Below are 15,428 nucleotides of genomic sequence, written 5' to 3' on the forward strand. Positions count from 1 at the left end.
ATATTATATTCATCCACTTTTTCAATGACTCTTTGTTTTATCTTATTCTAACTATTACTTAGTTTTGATTAATAACCGCTTAAAATTATAAGTGCTTTTCTGTTTTGCAATTAAATTATGTTGTCGTCTTTATTTGCTCATCTTACTTTTTGCATCGATTTAGATTCAGTTTCTTTTATCCTCTATAACTTGATTTGCATCGAATTTTGGTTATTTGTTTACTGGTTATATCTATTTTCAGTGTTAACGGTTAACAATGAGATAATAAAATTGATATTTTGCAGATCTACCGGAATTTTAACAAAATAAATACTAAAATATATGCATCCACATCGGCTACCATAATTGAACTCCAAACGTATCACTCTAAATTAAGGAAAAAAATTCCAAAGGAGTCCCGATTCTTGTTTAATCAGTTCAGTACCATGACATTTGAACAATTACTACTCCCAAATTAGCATGACTAACAAGGAAAACTAGTATTACTTTTAATTTTATTCAAAGCTTTATTTTATTAATGTTGATACTTATTATTTTACAATATCATGACTTGCATATAGATGCAATGCATGTTCATTCTTTATTATTGAAATACAGAGAGCCTGGAGTATTATTAGTAATCCATTGGTCCATAAGGTTGGAACCACTCAGCCCAAAAGCCCTTCTTCCTCTTTGGGTTCCATCCCATGTCCTTGCAAAGTTGGTCATTGTGCCAAACATGCAATGCTGCGACGCACGATCTCCTGTAGTACTTGCTATAAGAATAGCTCTTCTTGTATTTATCCCACTCTGCTATGTCTTTCTCCATCATCTTTACGCTAGGTAGCCTGAATTTTCCATCAAGGAGTTCTGCCAGCCACCGACACCTTATTTCCGATGTGTATAGATTAGCTAGGCTTTCTGAGAAACCAATTATTGCAACTTGTGGAATCCGGGGATGAATGCATTCCCTGAGAGAGATGACATGTAAATATATATATGCTTGCAAAAGTAGTAGTAGTAGTGTTATTTATAGTTTTGATGATTTGACAAACCCAGAGACCTTATGAAGGGACCTGATCCATTGTGCAAGTGTACATGCAACTGCTAGGTCTTTATCTATAGGGGGAAGGAAACATGGAAGAACTTGTACGCATTGGTGTACAACTTGTCATCATCAAAAATGGGGAAAATTTTATTTGTAGTTTTGATGATTTGACAAACTCAGGGACCTTATGAAGGGACTTGGTTCGTTGTGTTATAAACACTCCATTGCCAAACTAGAAAAAGTACAAGTGGTTGGTGCACAGTCTCCAACTGATGACAAGACAAACCCAAGGACCTTGTGGAGGGACCTGGTCCCTGGATCGACACACTTCTCACTGCCAGGCTGGAGAAAGTACAAAAAATTGGTGCACAGCCTCCAACAGTGGCAGAAGTGGCAGACGCGGCAGAAACATCAGCCAATGTCATTGCTTTAAGGATTGTGACTATTCTACATAAACATAACATTCAATAGTCACAATCTTAGTTTTTGCAACTTGAAAACATCTCAAGAACTCTTGCAAAGGCTCACAAAAGGAGTTAAAAAACATTTTCTCACGTTGTAATCGGGTTTCACTTTTGCTTGAGAAGATTAGTGAAAATGATTGAAAATTCTGTGTGACAGATCGTGGTTTTACTCCCTTGAGCAAGGAGGTTTCCACGTAAACTGCTTGTGCTATTTTTTGTGTTTTCTTACTCTTTGTTCTTACTTCGAGTGTGTCAAGGGACCTGGTACGTTGACTGATATTGGACACACGTATTCTAACAAGTAGTAATTGTTTTTTCTTACTCACCTATAAAGGGGAACGGTAGCAGAATCATCTGAGCCTGCTATGAATTCTTGATATTTTGTTGATTGAAAAATGTGTTTGAGCTTATCAATTCCCTTGAAGCCAGTAGCTAGTATGACTAAGTCGGATTTTATTGTTTCGGCCTGACCCTCGAGCACAATACCTTCTTTAGAAAATCCAAAGCAGTCTGCTTTCTTGATAAGCTTTATACTTCCCTCCTCAACTCTGTCGTAGAAGCCTTCTGGAACTACAGCAGCTGAACACGAACTCAATTCGTTTAAGAAGCTATGCTTTGGCACCATTCCATATTTTGCAAGCCTATTCTTGTGTTTTATATAAGTTTCTACATATTTTGAAAAGGCCCACCTCTGTGAAATGATACTGTTTGTTAATTTTGTTTGTAGAAAACAGAGATGTGTATGTGTATATATGGGGCATTTAGTTAGTTACCAATGGTGAAAGAGTTGTGGCGAGGAGACTTAAAAGAAGGCCTTCACCAGGTTTATGCACCATAAGTTCGGAGAATCGACTTAAGTAGAGATATCCCAAATTAAGTCCCCATGGGGAAAAATCTGGAAGGTTCCAATGCGGGGTCCTGATTAGTACCGTGCATGGACGTTCAATCCCTGCAATATATAATTAAATAATAAAAGCGTAAACTTTTAGATGTGATGGTCAAGAACTAACAATTACTTACCATTAACGGTAGAGCACTCCATTGCAATGTCCATTCCTGATCTCTGAAATCCAACAACGGCTACTTGTTTTCCTTTGACAAAGTTGGTTGCAGTTTCGGAGTCCATCTTGGAATGGTCCATTGAATGGATTACTTGCCCCTCAAAAGCTTCAGGTCCATTGTTTGGACGAAATTCAGGCATGTTTGGGACCTGGCTGAACCTTCCCAAAATCAACTTGGTATACCTGCATGCAACAAAAAAATTTCAGTATTTCTTTCTATACATCTCATTTTCATAAGTAAAAAGTAAAAGTGTTTAGGTCGAAATTTTCTTAATTTGGTAACTAAGCGTTGTAGTTGCCTGTGTAGAAGTGTCCTGTACGGTGACGTTCCACTTGCCTTTACACAAATTCCATTCTCCAGAGCTGCTGTCATCTTCATAGCTTAGGCTCAACACTTTGCTATTGAACTTAATGTGTCGGACCAAATCAAAGTGAGTTGCGTACGATTCAATGTACTCCAGCACCGTTTTTTGGTGAGGGAGCATTTCGGTTACGGAATCAGGCCAGGGGAAATCAGAGAACTGGTAAAACGGTTTTGGTGTCTGCAGCTTAGTGCTCTCAATGGTCTTTCTCCAAACACCTCCAATGCCACTCTCTGACTCAAACACAATTGGATCAAATCCTTTAGAAATGCAGTACTTGCAGGCCAACAGTCCGCTGATTCCAGCACCTATTATGGCTATCACCTCTTTCTTTCTGTCATTAAAATTTGCCATTTCCTACTGATAAAGAGCTTGAATTGCCCTGCCCTTTAAATAGGGAGTAGCTTATACGTGTATTGGACCCTTTATATAGGAAGTAGCTTATTATTAATCTTTGTATTCCAATTTCCATGGTCCAATTATTCCTAAATTAATTTCAATACAAACTACTTTTAGTAAATATATGGAAGGATGAGCTGCATTACTTAATCAGAACACGCAATCCTCAGTTACTTTTTTAACATGTGACTGATAATATATACTTACTTTGTTTGGGTAGAAACCACAGTTCCATTTGAAAAGCAGTTATATAGATATGGTGCCCGCATTTGAAAATTTTTGTCTATACATTTGACTTTATACTAATATTTGTTGTAATCAAATTGTACTTGGCCATTGTGGGCAATGCCGAATACCAACTAACCATATAATTACTCAATTGAGAGCATCGTGGTAAGATATAAGCCAAGCCTGCCTGCAACTCCCTTAGGATTAGAAAAACAAAATCAAGTCAATAAAGAACCAAATTGTTAGATATTTACAAATAATAATAAGCATAGCCATATCTGGGGCCAAACAATACAATGGAGCGAGTTGTGGAGGAATTTTTCCAAGTAATTAGTTTCCACTTTCTTAATTTTATTTCTACTTTCCGCTATAAGTATATAGGATAGGGGCGTTCTCGAGTTAGAAATGTGAACTGTAGAACATTTGTCATCGTACTAATTAGGTAATGGAGGCGAATAAAAATTTGAAGATCTTTTTAGAAATGAACTTTGTCCTCGTTGAGGAAAAGTTTTGTGCATATATCAAAGCACTTTTTGTTACTCTCAGAAGACATTCCTTTTGTACTGGAAAGAGAAGTAGCATGCTACCCTTTATTGTCCAAAGGTTCAGTAAAAGAAAACATATTTAGAAAAAGAAATTTCAAGATGGGATGGGATGGGAGGTTTTGGAGCTCTTTAACATACATTAGCCGATGTAATCCATTGGGCCGTAAGGTTGGAACCACTCAGCCCAAAAGCCGTTTTTCCTTTTAGGGTTCCATCCCATGTCCTTGCATAGTTGGTCATTGTACCAAATGTGCAATGCACCAATGCATGATCTCCTGTAGTACTTGTTATAACTGTATCTCTTCTTGTATTTATCCCATTCTGCTATCTCTTTCTCCATCACCTTAATGCTTGGTAGCTTAAATTTTCCATCAAGAAGCTCTCCCAGCCATCGACACCTTATTTCCGAGGTGTGTAGATTAGATACGCTTTCTGAGAATCCAATTATTGCCAGTTGTGGAATCCGGGGATGAATGCATTCCCTGATAAATATAATTATCTCCATATGAGATATATATGTATGATAATTTTGGAGCATCCAGACCAAAAGTACTCACTCACCTATAGAGGGGAACTGCAGCAGAATCATCTGAGCCTGCTACGAATTCCTGATATTTTTTCGATTCAAAAATATGCTTGAGATAGTCAAGTCCATTGAAGCCAGTAGCTAGTATGACTAAGTCGGATTTAATGGGTTCAGTAGCATGACCCTCGAGCACAATACCTTCTTTTGAGAATCCAAAACTCTCTGCTTTCTTGATGAGCTTGATACTTCCTTCCTCTACTCTCTCATAGAAGCCCTCTGGCACTAAAGAAACTGAACAGGAACTCAATTCGTTTAAGAAACTATGCTCTGGTACCATTCCATGTTTTGCAAGCTGGTGTTTGTGTTTTATGTAACTTTCTATATATTTTGTAAAGGCCCACCTCTGTCAAAATATATGCATGCACATTAGTTCTGTGAGAGGAGGAGAATTCAAATGAACGAGCGAGGAAAGAAAAATAATTACTAATGGTGAAAGAATTGTGGCGAGGAGACTTAGAAGAAAGCCTTCACCGGGTTTATGAACCATAAGTTCAGAGAATCGATTTAGGAATAGATATCCCAAATTGAGTCCCCATGGGAAATAATCGGGAAGGTTCCAATGTGGTGTCCTGATTAGTACTGTGCATGGACGTTCAACCCCTGCATAAGCATTACATAACTTTAATACATTACTAGTGCAAAAAGCAGCAGCGCCTCTAGCTAGAGAAAGAGGTAGAATTAACTTACCATTAACTGTGGAGCACTCCATGGCAATGTCCATTCCTGATTTTTGGAATCCTACGACGGCAACTTGTTTTCCTTTGACAAAGTTGGTTGCAGTTGAGGAGTCCATCATTGAATAATCCATCGAATGGACTACTTCACCCTCAAAAACTTCAGGGCCTTTGTTTTGAGGGAATTCAGGCATGTTTGGGACTTGACTGAACCTTCCCACACAAACTACTACGAAATCAACTTGGTATATCTGCATGCAAAATTAATAGTCACAAGTAGATAATTTCTATAAACTATTAGTAATAAATCTTCTAGACGATACACCTGAACCCATCTCAAGCAATTTTTTTAAATCTATGGTATGCTTTTGTGTTCGCCATAAAAATTTGGGGAATATTTTCTTTTGGGCCCGTTGATTAAAATAGAAGACATTGAGAAATGCCAAACGGATAAGTAAGACTATTGCGTATTAACCATTTTCTTTTTGTTTGATGTGGGCCGGAAGAAAGAACATTTAAGCGGGCATCATTTTTTTTGGGTTAGATTCAAAATATGAGTTGAAACAAATAAACAGAGAACAAAAAGGAAGTCGTATGTATGGGAAAGAAGAGTCAAAAATTGGGAGAATTTTTTCTTACCTTTTGGTACTTTTTGGCTTTCCAAGACACGATTAGCAAGTGAGTTGAAATTACTTTTTCTTCCATAAAACACTAAATTTTGCTTACATTGAGAGATGTTCCTTCCATAATTACCTGTATCTGTGGGGATATGGCTCGAGTGTCCTGTACAGTGACGTTCCATTTCCCTTTATTGCTATAACTATAAGCCTCGCCCCACAAATTCCATTCTCCGTCTCCACTGCCGCCATCTTCAAAGTTGAGGCTCAACACTTTGCTGTTGAAGTGAATGTGGCTGAACAAATCAAAGTGACGTGCGTACGATTCAATGTACTCAAGCACCATTTGTTGGTCAGGAAACACTTGGTTAACTGAATCGGGCCATGGAAAATCAGAAAACTGGTATACGGGTTTTGGTGTCTGCAGCTTAGTGCTCCCAATTGTCTTGGTCCAAACACCCCCAATGCTACTCTTCGACTCGAACAAAATTGGATCAAATCCTTTGGAAATGCAGTATTTGCACGCTAGCAGGCCGCTGATTCCACCTCCAATTATTGCTATCACCTCCTTTTTTCTGCCCTCAAAATTTGCCATTGCAACTGCAACACTTGTCTCCTTTGTTCTTTTCTGTAATAATGATTGATAGTATATATTATACAGCTATTAGCCCTCTATATAAATTCGGACATCCCCTCTATTTAATTAATTAATCTAGATTATTTGATTTCTTTATAATTAACAATAATAATGCATAGTATTATTATTCTCCATTACAATATTTTTCTATATTGTTAACTAGTACTAGTGTCTCTGTATTATAATCTCTTCCTATCACTGAACTTTATTATTAAATGATTGTATCAGGTTGACATGGTAGAGAGTAGGTTCCAATTAATAATCTGGAGTGGTTGGTTACTTAACGTGGTTCATGCCAAGTATCTCTCCCTGTGCAAGTTGATTGATTTTTTATTTTGGTAGAACGAAATATTAGTAAAACAAATTACTGCCACTGCCATCATATGGGGAAAAAGATGGAGGGGTGTTTTGAGTATAGATATTATTCCTGTTATTTCCTTTTGCACCTGCAAATGCAGATAACAAATTTCTATTCCTCGAAATGCATTTCTTTTCCCATGAAAATCATTTCCTACGCAACGTGTGATAAACTAGTGCAAAGAAGCAGCTATTAACAATGAAAAAATATTAAGTAATTGAATGCATTTTACTATGAAAAGTAAAACAGACTGCCTTCTTTTGTTCAGCCAAAGCAAAATTGCGATCAAACAGAAAGCAGGCATCTATTACTGCATTTTAAGTTGTTCCTCGGCTCTTCCAGAATACAGATTTTGAAAAGCCAGCAGTGCATGCATATTTAAGTTTTGAAGTCGAGCTGTGCCAATCATCCAGCTTTACAAAGAAAACAGTATAACATGTTTTGACTGCAAGTGTGTCCAAGCAAATAAGATAGACAATATCAGGCACGAGAAAAGCTACTTAATCTACCACAAAACTGAAGGAAATAAAGAATACAAAGAAACCACCTTGGACAGTGATGCAAACAGTTCAATTTCATCAACTAAAGAACAACGGTTATAAACCAACTCCACAGAAGTTCGAACTTATATAGAAATTCTTCTACATTTTAACCATCACTATGCATCAGAGTCAATATCACAATGTAGGAGTGCTATAAAATATAGGGTCAACAAACTCTTCTCTGAGAACTCATCATACTATTACGTTCAAGTGTATGATTTGCTCATGTAGCCTGATAAAGTGCACACAGTAAATACTGAACAACAAAGGGTTTCCTTCAGGGATTGACACAAATGGCAACTGCATTAATGGGCTGGTGTTGCGACACTAGTTCCCAATCCCATCTTCTGCCCCAGCAGTGCAAGCTGCTCGATGAACTCGCCTCCTGTAAGAATTTCTGTCGTCCCATATATAACATGCTTAACTGGCTGTTGACGATTGGCTAGCTCTTGCAAACTTCCATACTCCACATAGTTACCACCACCTATCATAAAGACAATAGCTTCTTTAAATGGTCCTTTCAGATGACTGCTACTCATCCCGGAGTTTGACTTGGGTGCACGAGGATCAAAAGTAATATAAGAATCAATTTCTGGATTGGGTTTCCCCTCCATTAATGCTTCTACTGTTCTTGACAAAGCCAACTGATGATCACTGGATAATAGATTTTTAACACCTGCAGTTACAGCACTGATTGATTGCCCATAGAGCTTTTCAGCCCAATCAACAATGTTGCTCCTACTCGCAGAATTTGCTGATGCTAAAGAGACATTCAATGATTTTATCTTCTTTACATACTGAAATGCTGTGGTATCAACCTCAGACTCCCTAAGTGCTGTTTCAATCATTTCAACTTCTGATTGAGGTAAACTTTCAGTCGAGATAAGATACATGATAGCAAACCGCAGCTTATCCACCTTAGTCCCTTTGCCCTTGAGAGCTCCAATGAGCTCACTGCGATCAATGACACCTCTTACCATCATATCATTCTCCTTTTTGGCATACGAATCAAGGGACCTCTCCTTGATCTCACCTAACAATGCTGTAGCAATATTTGTGTGCTTATCAATGACTTGTTTTCTCTCTGTCAACTCAGGCAGGGAATTTACTGCATTCATCAAATGCTTAGTATTGCCAACCAAGTCTGTCCCATCAAACTCAGCCCCTGAGTTCCCACCAGTTCGTTTATTTACCTCCTCCACATCCTTCTTGTACTTTCTCAACTGAGCTTCTATCTCCATAGCAACCTCTGGAAACTCCAACGACCAATTTGCCACCCAAAATGGATCAGATCTGTCCAACTCAAATGATTTCATCCCACCTTTCTCTCCCTGCACACTCAACCTGTTCAATCTCAAACCAAGCACATCATGAACAAGTGGTCTATACCTAAAATCATGTTGTATAGCTACTGACAACTCAAAGTTTCTATCAAATAAACACAAAATTGGCCTCTGAAACGAGCTAGTGAAATTCCCAGCCTCAGAGAATAAATTGTTTTTAGCTAACAGATGGTCTCTCAAACGCTGATCCAACAGGGATGCCACCATCTCAGCAGGCCCACCACGGGGACACCTGATGATAGGGACAACAGCAAGAGTAGCCAACACACAAAATAAGCCACTGACAATCTTTTCAATGATCTCTTCAATTTCTTTATCCCCAGCAGAGGGATCATTCAGTTGAAGATAACAGTTCTTGTAGGCAAGTGAGAACAAATTATCCTCCAGCGTGACAAACTCCAAGTACTGATCATGCACTTTAGAGATCCTTTCAATCGAGTCAGAATTAATTGTGCCTGGAGCAGAAACAAGTCATGCAGTGATTAATATTTCGAATATCCACCGAGAGAATTGCATTAACTATTAATTGTTTCAAGTTTAAATCAATCAATTGTCAGATCTAAGCACCACTTTATGCAGTGGGATAAAAATTTATCTTTTTTTTGAAAATGGATTGAAGTAGTAAATCATTTTAGCCCTTAACCCCCTTTGAGGAAAAATTGGACAAGCTAGGGTGAGTAAAACAGTACTGAATATAGCTCATCCCTCTATATGGGTACATTTCCTTTCAGTATGAGCTATCATTTCAACCATAAAGTGTTTGACAGACACAAAAAAATAAATGAAAAATAGTGATGAAAGGAGAAGGCATATAATACGGCACCTGAAGCGAGATCTTCGAGCAAGGGCCTGGGAATAGAAGAGGAGAAGTTCAAATGGAAGGAATCGTAAAGAGACTTGGAGGCATCAGCAACGATACGCTGTACATTAAGATGGGTGGGTTGGACGAAGTAGAGAGCAGGAACATCATGGACGGGTTTGCGATCCTTGTCGATAAGGAAGTAGAGGGTAACGCCGTGTTTACGGAGGTCCTTGACGTGAATCAAAGGGGACAAAATGTCTTGGCAGAATCGATCGTAAATGAGGATCTTGTATACCTCCTCATTGGCAGTGGCACCGGCGTTCACCGGCTGGTTCAGATTTAACATCCGCGTAATACACTCTGCAATTCAACAATTAATTATCAGAAGATTCCGTATAAGTGCATAGATAGATGTATGTAGAGAGAAAGAGAATTAATTACCAGTTTGCTTTTGACGAAGATTTAGCGCCATTGTTTAGTAGGAGGAAATGGGTGAGAGGGGTTTGTAGTTTGTAGAGGATTGATTGATGAGATCTCATCTCATTGCGCCAAACATATTGTACTTCCGGGTCATCACAACCGAAAGAATAATTGACCCGGATCCTCTTAGCTAGTTCATTGTGCATAGTTTATTGTACATTGAGAGAAGAAACGACGCCGTGCGGATGGTTTCTCTCTTTATTATTATATTTTATAATAAATAACATAACTCCCACTCCCACTCCCACTCAATTGGTTGTGAAGAATGGGTGGCGTTACGTTTGTGCACAACAGATATTGGGTGGTGAGGCATGGCAAAAGCATTCCCAATGAAATGGGTCTCGTCGTTTCCTCCATGGTTTAATTCCTTTTTCCTTCTTTTATAGCTGATTTAGCTTTTTCTTTTCATATAATATAAATATGCATTCAGCAACCGGTAACTGTGCTGTAAATCTCTAACACACTTCCACTACCCAATCACGATGTCACTCCCACTTTCAGCAAGTGAGATCCAGACTGTTTTCTATACAACTTCGACTCAAAACTTTCAGCCTTCCCTCTAGAATGTGGTTATTGGTCTCACTCTTCTTTTTGTTCTTAAAATTATCTTTCAATACGATGTACTATCTCTTCCCCACTTTGCATACATCTAACTACAACTCCATATGTACTTCATAACAAGTCTCATTTAAGAACAATTATAAACATTCACAGTTTAATCTGGTAATGGGAAAACTAGCTAGCTGTAAGAGAATCTAATCCTTGGGAGGTTTCAGAGTTGGCTGAAATTATTCTTTCCCTTGTTAAATCTAAATTACTGAAAGGAGCTGTCACCTTTACAGGAAAATGGAAAACTTGAACAATATAAGTTGACTCCCGAAGGAATCAAACAAGCAAAATTGGCTGGAGAGTCATTCCTAAAGGTTCGTATTCATTTTGAAATCAGCTTTTTCTTTCCCGACAGCAGACATTTCATGGTTCAGATATTCCACCTATCTTATGTATGGAATTAAATAAACCATAACTGTTCTCGACTATTTCTTTCTGAACTTACCTATTAACATTTGAATATATATGGTATTGTATGTCCTGGAATCCCATGACAAGTCTCTTTTTTACGGAACCTGCCAATGGATTTTAATGCCTCTATAGTAAGAAGCTTTGATGCTGATCCATGTCAATTGTTCTTTTATGAGAACTATCATTTTGATGTCTTGGTCTTTAAGTTAGCAATGCTTCCTCATCCAAGACAGTTAGCAGGAGTTGATGACAGTATTGTGAGAAATATATGAGAAAAATATTAGTGAATTGTCTATCTACATTATTACGCAGACCTTATTTATAGACACTACAATACAATCCTTTACCAAGTAAGATACTATTTACTATTCCTATTCTATAACTGTAAATATGACTATTCCTATTCCTATTCTTGTTCTAAAGTAAGATTGTATATACCTATTCCTATTCTAAACACTCCATGTGATTAGTTTTCTCATGAAATACTGGATTTGATGCATAATGTCAGTCAATCTCAATGTGCTTGGTCTCTCATAAAATATTGAATTTAATGTATAATGTCGATAAAACACAAAGTGATAAGACTGTTTTGAACTTCCCAAACCAAGCTTGTTACCAGACCATAGAGTGACTTACGTAATCGATATATCAGGCTACTAAACTGCCTCTTAGCAACAAAATTAGGTGGTTGCTCTATTTAGATTATTCACAATGCAACGGTCGTCGAAAAGTGCTCAAAATCTAGTATAAACAATATGGAAATAGACGAGTCAATATTAAACAAAAAAGTGCAAAACTGACCTGAACATACTCATATGCCGGAGTATTAGATTTGATGGCTAAAAGTGGTCACAATCTAAGAAACAACATTATATGAGTAGGATCGAAATGAGGGCACGATCCAACTTGAAAATAAAAATTATATAGGAAAGGACGGATTGACAGCACGACCCTATTGAAAAGAGATCGGAATGATGGCACAACCTTACTGAAAAAGAGAAATTATATGGGTAGGGTTAGAATGAAGGCATGATCTTACTAGAAAATAGAAATTATATGAATAGGGTTGGAATGATGGCACAACCCAACACAAATAAAATAGTAGTCACCAAAAAGAATGGTACTGTGCAAATCAGAAATGAAAAAGTAGTCACTGGAAAAATGGCACAGTGAGATACGAGAAAGTAGTCACTAGAATGATGCACGGTGCTACACATATTAGATCTGAAGAAATAGTCCAAAATGCACATTACTATGAAAATTAAATATGAGAAAGTAGTCACCGAAAAGATGCACGGTGCTACGCAAATTAGATATGAGAAAATAATCACTGAAAAGATACAGTGACTCAACTTTTGCTAACATAATCATTGGCCATTTGGGCAGCATATATGGGTAATAGTTATCTGCCGGCAGCGGAAGCTCTTTGATTCTCTACCAAGATCGCAGAGGCTCTGATACAATGTGAGAAAAATATTATTGAATTGTCTATTACACCCGTAGAATCCTTTACTTGCTATCTCATATTCCTATTCCTATTCCAATTCTAAGTAAGACTATACTTTCTCAAAATAATTCTAAGTAAGACTATATATACCTACTCCTATCCTAACAAGTATAAATTACTAATTACTCAGATCACGTTTGAACAGTCATTTCCTTTTCATGTCAATGTCAATTGTGGATCAAGTTGGAGTAACTGTAGTGCTTGAAAGAAAACCTGCACATCACAGAGAAAGCAAACTAGTACACCGAGAGAGTGTTCATTGCTAATGAAAGAATGAGTTCTACCTTCAGTGTAATGTGAATCTTAAGCAGAAAAAACAAGGCAGAAGCAAAAACGTCTAATAGCGCAGGGGGAAGAGAGAAGCAAAGAACCATGCATGTGCTTCTATCCCCTTAAAATAATATCATGTGGAAGCTCAACTTTTTGTCAAAATCAATACTTCTTTCAGTTGCGAAATTATATTTCCTTGGAGGCTAGTGCCAGTAACAGAGTCTTCTGATGATTAGCACCTTGATGTATATGTTTCTGTTATCTGCCCTTCATTTAGAGAAGGTAAAGAGAGACTACCCTATGGTTCCTTATTCAGAGTAATTACGTATAAGTTATTCTCTTTGGGCCAAAAAGGGTTCTATCTCTTCTTTATAAGCTTAAGTTGTTGATGGTGTTTACAGGCAATATATTTTCTGATAACAGGTACTCAAAGAAGATAACATACCACTTGAAAATGTTCGAATTTGCTACTCTCCCTTCTCAAGAACCACTCATACAGCACAAGTGGTTGCATCAGTTCTAGATATTTCTTTTGAAGGACCACAATGCATGGTAAGCTTATCTACCCATCACCTAGGCCATATAGGCCATCTTGTATCCTCCTTTTTTGTACTTTATTAAGTTATTTGGTTACTAGGTTGTATATAAGTGATCTTCAGCTTATCAAAAGAACAAAAAAGGTCATGTTTACGTTTTATCGTGGTACTTTGTTTCCCGACATCATTAAAATGATCAATTCATGAAGCTCTCTCAGATCACAATTTTGGAACATACATGACATGAATTGAGGTCAAAAGCAGCAAGGATCTATAGAAACAAGTAAAAGGGATTGTTACTTCATAGGCTGAAATCTAGCTTTTCTCTATTGGTATAAGTATGTTCATTTAAATGAACTGTTTGGGCTATTTCTCTTTTTTCACCCTATATCATTGCTTCCTTAAATGGAGTATCTCTAAATTTATATGGTTAAGCTGAACTGCTATGTACTTTTTCTTCTGAAGATGTATTTGATTCAGCTGTTGTTAACTTTTCATGTTTTATATCATTCTTTGCCTGATGGACTTGAAGCCAATCACCAATAAGCTTAGAAAGGTTTTTTAGTATTATGTTGATTCCTGTCTTTTCTGTCTTGATGAGATGTTTCTGAGCTAGAACAATTGATTGACTGGTGTGTTATGATTTTGGCTTTAAGCCGACGAGATTCTGTTGATAAGCTCTGAGTTAAGATAATTTTGTTATAATAGGTTCTAGATGATCTTCGGGAGCGCTTCTTTGGTCCTTCTTATGAACTTAAGTCTCATGATAAAGTAAGTTGTTTGTCTTCTGCATTTCAAAATCAAGTGGATGTAGCACAATCTTGAACACCTTCAACTTGGCTTGTGGCTCTTGAATTGATTAATTATTTCTCATTTCAGTATCCTGATATATGGGCTCTAGATGAGAAGGATCCATTCATGCAGCCTGAAAGTGGAGAAAGTGTTGCAGATGTTGTGTCTAGACTCACGAATGCATTGATTAACATGGAGTCACAATTTCGAGGGTATTTATTATGCTTTTACCTCCAAAATTTATCATGTCAAGTAGGAGTATTTTAGTGCAAAGGAAGTCGCTATGTAAAGTGATAATGGGTTTTACTTATTCACTTTTTTTACATAGTTAAGCTTTTAATTGTATAGTCATTAATTATACGTGATGGACATATAAATTATAATTGTGATTTGGACACTTCAATTGCAGATGCACAGTATTGGTGGTCAGTCACGGTGACCCTCTGCAAATTTTCCAGACAATTCTGAATGCAGCTAAGGATAACGATGGATCCTGTGAAAATGACTTGGCCTTAAGAATACAGGCAGTCAAAATCCCTTGCGTTCTCTCACAGCACCGGAAGTTTGCTCTACAAACAGGAGAATTGCGTTCAGTAGTTTAATCCACAGCACATTCTGAAACATTTTTTCAGCTCATGCTGTTATGTACAATCTGTCTCTAGGGAGAATAATTTGGTCTTACAAACAATATTTTTTTAAAAAAAAGTATTCTATTTGCCATCTCCTTTGTCAGGGGAGGTAAGCTGCTGTAGGTGAGTACATTCCTAATAATTGGAGAGCTTTATATATTTTCTTCGGATCTCCTTACCCTCAGTGAATGTGTGATGGGAAATATTTATATTTTTAGCCTCATACTTCTCTGCTTCCCTATGTATCATGAGATTGCTTTCGAGATGTATCTTCCCACTCTCGTATAAAGGTTAACGTTCAGGTTATTGGCAAGTGATCCTTGAAGTAACAGGCAGGCTTTTTGTGTCCAAAATAACCATGGTTAGGTGATTTAACTTACTTTGTATATAGTGAGTGCTGTTGGAATTTGTCTGCCATTTTTAAATCACTTGATACTCTATAATTATATTAACAATGTGAAATAAAAAGAGAACATGTATTAGCGATCCTTAAAACTATGTAATTTGTTAGTTAAATCATATATATTGGAGTACTATGTTTCATTCGCT

The 15,428-nt window shown here is 37.2% G+C and overlaps 4 protein-coding genes across 5 annotated transcripts; 1 reads left to right on the plus strand and 3 right to left on the minus strand.

The window, feature by feature from the left end:
• Positions 1-302: 302 nt before the first annotated feature.
• Positions 303-3,373, minus strand: LOC107004559 (probable flavin-containing monooxygenase 1). The gene is made up of 5 exons (XM_015202805.2): positions 2,823-3,373; positions 2,512-2,735; positions 2,265-2,440; positions 1,818-2,182; positions 303-950 (listed from the first exon to the last, which is right to left on the minus strand). The coding sequence occupies exons 1-5, from the start codon at positions 3,266-3,268 to the stop codon at positions 614-616; spliced, it is 1,548 nt and encodes a 515-aa protein (XP_015058291.1). The 5' UTR covers positions 3,269-3,373; the 3' UTR covers positions 303-613.
• A 217-nt stretch (positions 3,374-3,590) lies between these two features.
• LOC107004545 (probable flavin-containing monooxygenase 1) lies at positions 3,591-7,315 on the minus strand. Of its 2 annotated transcripts, XM_027911937.1 has the most exons (6): positions 6,100-7,315; positions 5,360-5,597; positions 5,097-5,272; positions 4,648-5,015; positions 4,225-4,568; positions 3,591-3,738 (listed from the first exon to the last, which is right to left on the minus strand). In XM_027911937.1, exons 1-5 carry the CDS (start codon positions 6,556-6,558, stop codon positions 4,226-4,228), a joined length of 1,584 nt encoding a protein of 527 aa, XP_027767738.1. In that variant the 5' UTR covers positions 6,559-7,315; the 3' UTR covers positions 3,591-3,738; position 4,225. The 2 variants fall into 2 exon arrangements, with proteins under 2 accessions (XP_027767738.1, XP_015058266.1); XM_015202780.2 differs by lacking the exon at positions 3,591-3,738 and having other exon boundaries at positions 4,000-4,568.
• A 199-nt stretch (positions 7,316-7,514) lies between these two features.
• On the minus strand, positions 7,515-10,239 carry LOC107004539 (SEC1 family transport protein SLY1-like). Its single transcript, XM_015202767.2, has 3 exons — positions 10,087-10,239; positions 9,667-10,005; positions 7,515-9,298 (listed from the first exon to the last, which is right to left on the minus strand). The coding sequence occupies exons 1-3, from the start codon at positions 10,115-10,117 to the stop codon at positions 7,806-7,808; spliced, it is 1,863 nt and encodes a 620-aa protein (XP_015058253.1). The 5' UTR covers positions 10,118-10,239; the 3' UTR covers positions 7,515-7,805.
• Positions 10,240-10,340: 101 nt separating this feature from the next.
• On the plus strand, positions 10,341-15,100 carry LOC107004552. The gene is made up of 6 exons (XM_015202792.2): positions 10,341-10,483; positions 10,968-11,048; positions 13,346-13,474; positions 14,167-14,229; positions 14,338-14,462; positions 14,660-15,100. The coding sequence occupies exons 1-6, from the start codon at positions 10,391-10,393 to the stop codon at positions 14,850-14,852; spliced, it is 684 nt and encodes a 227-aa protein (XP_015058278.1). The 5' UTR covers positions 10,341-10,390; the 3' UTR covers positions 14,853-15,100.
• Positions 15,101-15,428: the final 328 nt, after the last annotated feature.

Source organism: Solanum pennellii, chromosome 1 (genome assembly GCF_001406875.1).
Source record: "Solanum pennellii chromosome 1, SPENNV200".
NCBI lineage: Eukaryota > Viridiplantae > Streptophyta > Magnoliopsida > Solanales > Solanaceae > Solanum > Solanum pennellii.

Bases quoted from the DNA above. Each gene is read 5' to 3' on its own strand.
- LOC107004559 (XM_015202805.2), bottom strand. From the start codon at position 3,268: ATGGCAAATTTTAATGACAGAAAGAAAGAGGTGATAGCCATAATAGGT. The intron at 2,441-2,511 runs GTAAGTAATTGT...TATATATTGCAG, and splicing joins GGAGTGCTCTACCGTTAATG to GGATTGAACGTCCATGCACG. The intron at 951-1,817 runs GTGAGTAAGAAA...CATCTCTCTCAG, and splicing joins GCTACCGTTCCCCTTTATAG to GGAATGCATTCATCCCCGGA.
- LOC107004545 (XM_027911937.1), bottom strand. From the start codon at position 6,558: ATGGCAAATTTTGAGGGCAGAAAAAAGGAGGTGATAGCAATAATTGGA. The intron at 5,016-5,096 runs GTAATTATTTTT...ATATTTTGACAG, and splicing joins CCACAATTCTTTCACCATTA to AGGTGGGCCTTTACAAAATA. The intron at 4,569-4,647 runs GTGAGTGAGTAC...TATATTTATCAG, and splicing joins GCTGCAGTTCCCCTCTATAG to GGAATGCATTCATCCCCGGA.
- LOC107004539 (XM_015202767.2), bottom strand. From the start codon at position 10,117: ATGGCGCTAAATCTTCGTCAAAAGCAAACTG. The intron at 10,006-10,086 runs GTAATTAATTCT...GTTGAATTGCAG, and splicing joins TCTTCGTCAAAAGCAAACTG to AGTGTATTACGCGGATGTTA. The intron at 9,299-9,666 runs GTGCCGTATTAT...TTTCTGCTCCAG, and splicing joins GCTCGAAGATCTCGCTTCAG to GCACAATTAATTCTGACTCG.
- LOC107004552 (XM_015202792.2), top strand. From the start codon at position 10,391: ATGGGTGGCGTTACGTTTGTGCACAACAGATATTGGGTGGTGAGGCAT. The intron at 13,475-14,166 runs GTAAGCTTATCT...TTGTTATAATAG, and splicing joins TTGAAGGACCACAATGCATG to GTTCTAGATGATCTTCGGGA. The intron at 14,230-14,337 runs GTAAGTTGTTTG...TTCTCATTTCAG, and splicing joins AACTTAAGTCTCATGATAAA to TATCCTGATATATGGGCTCT.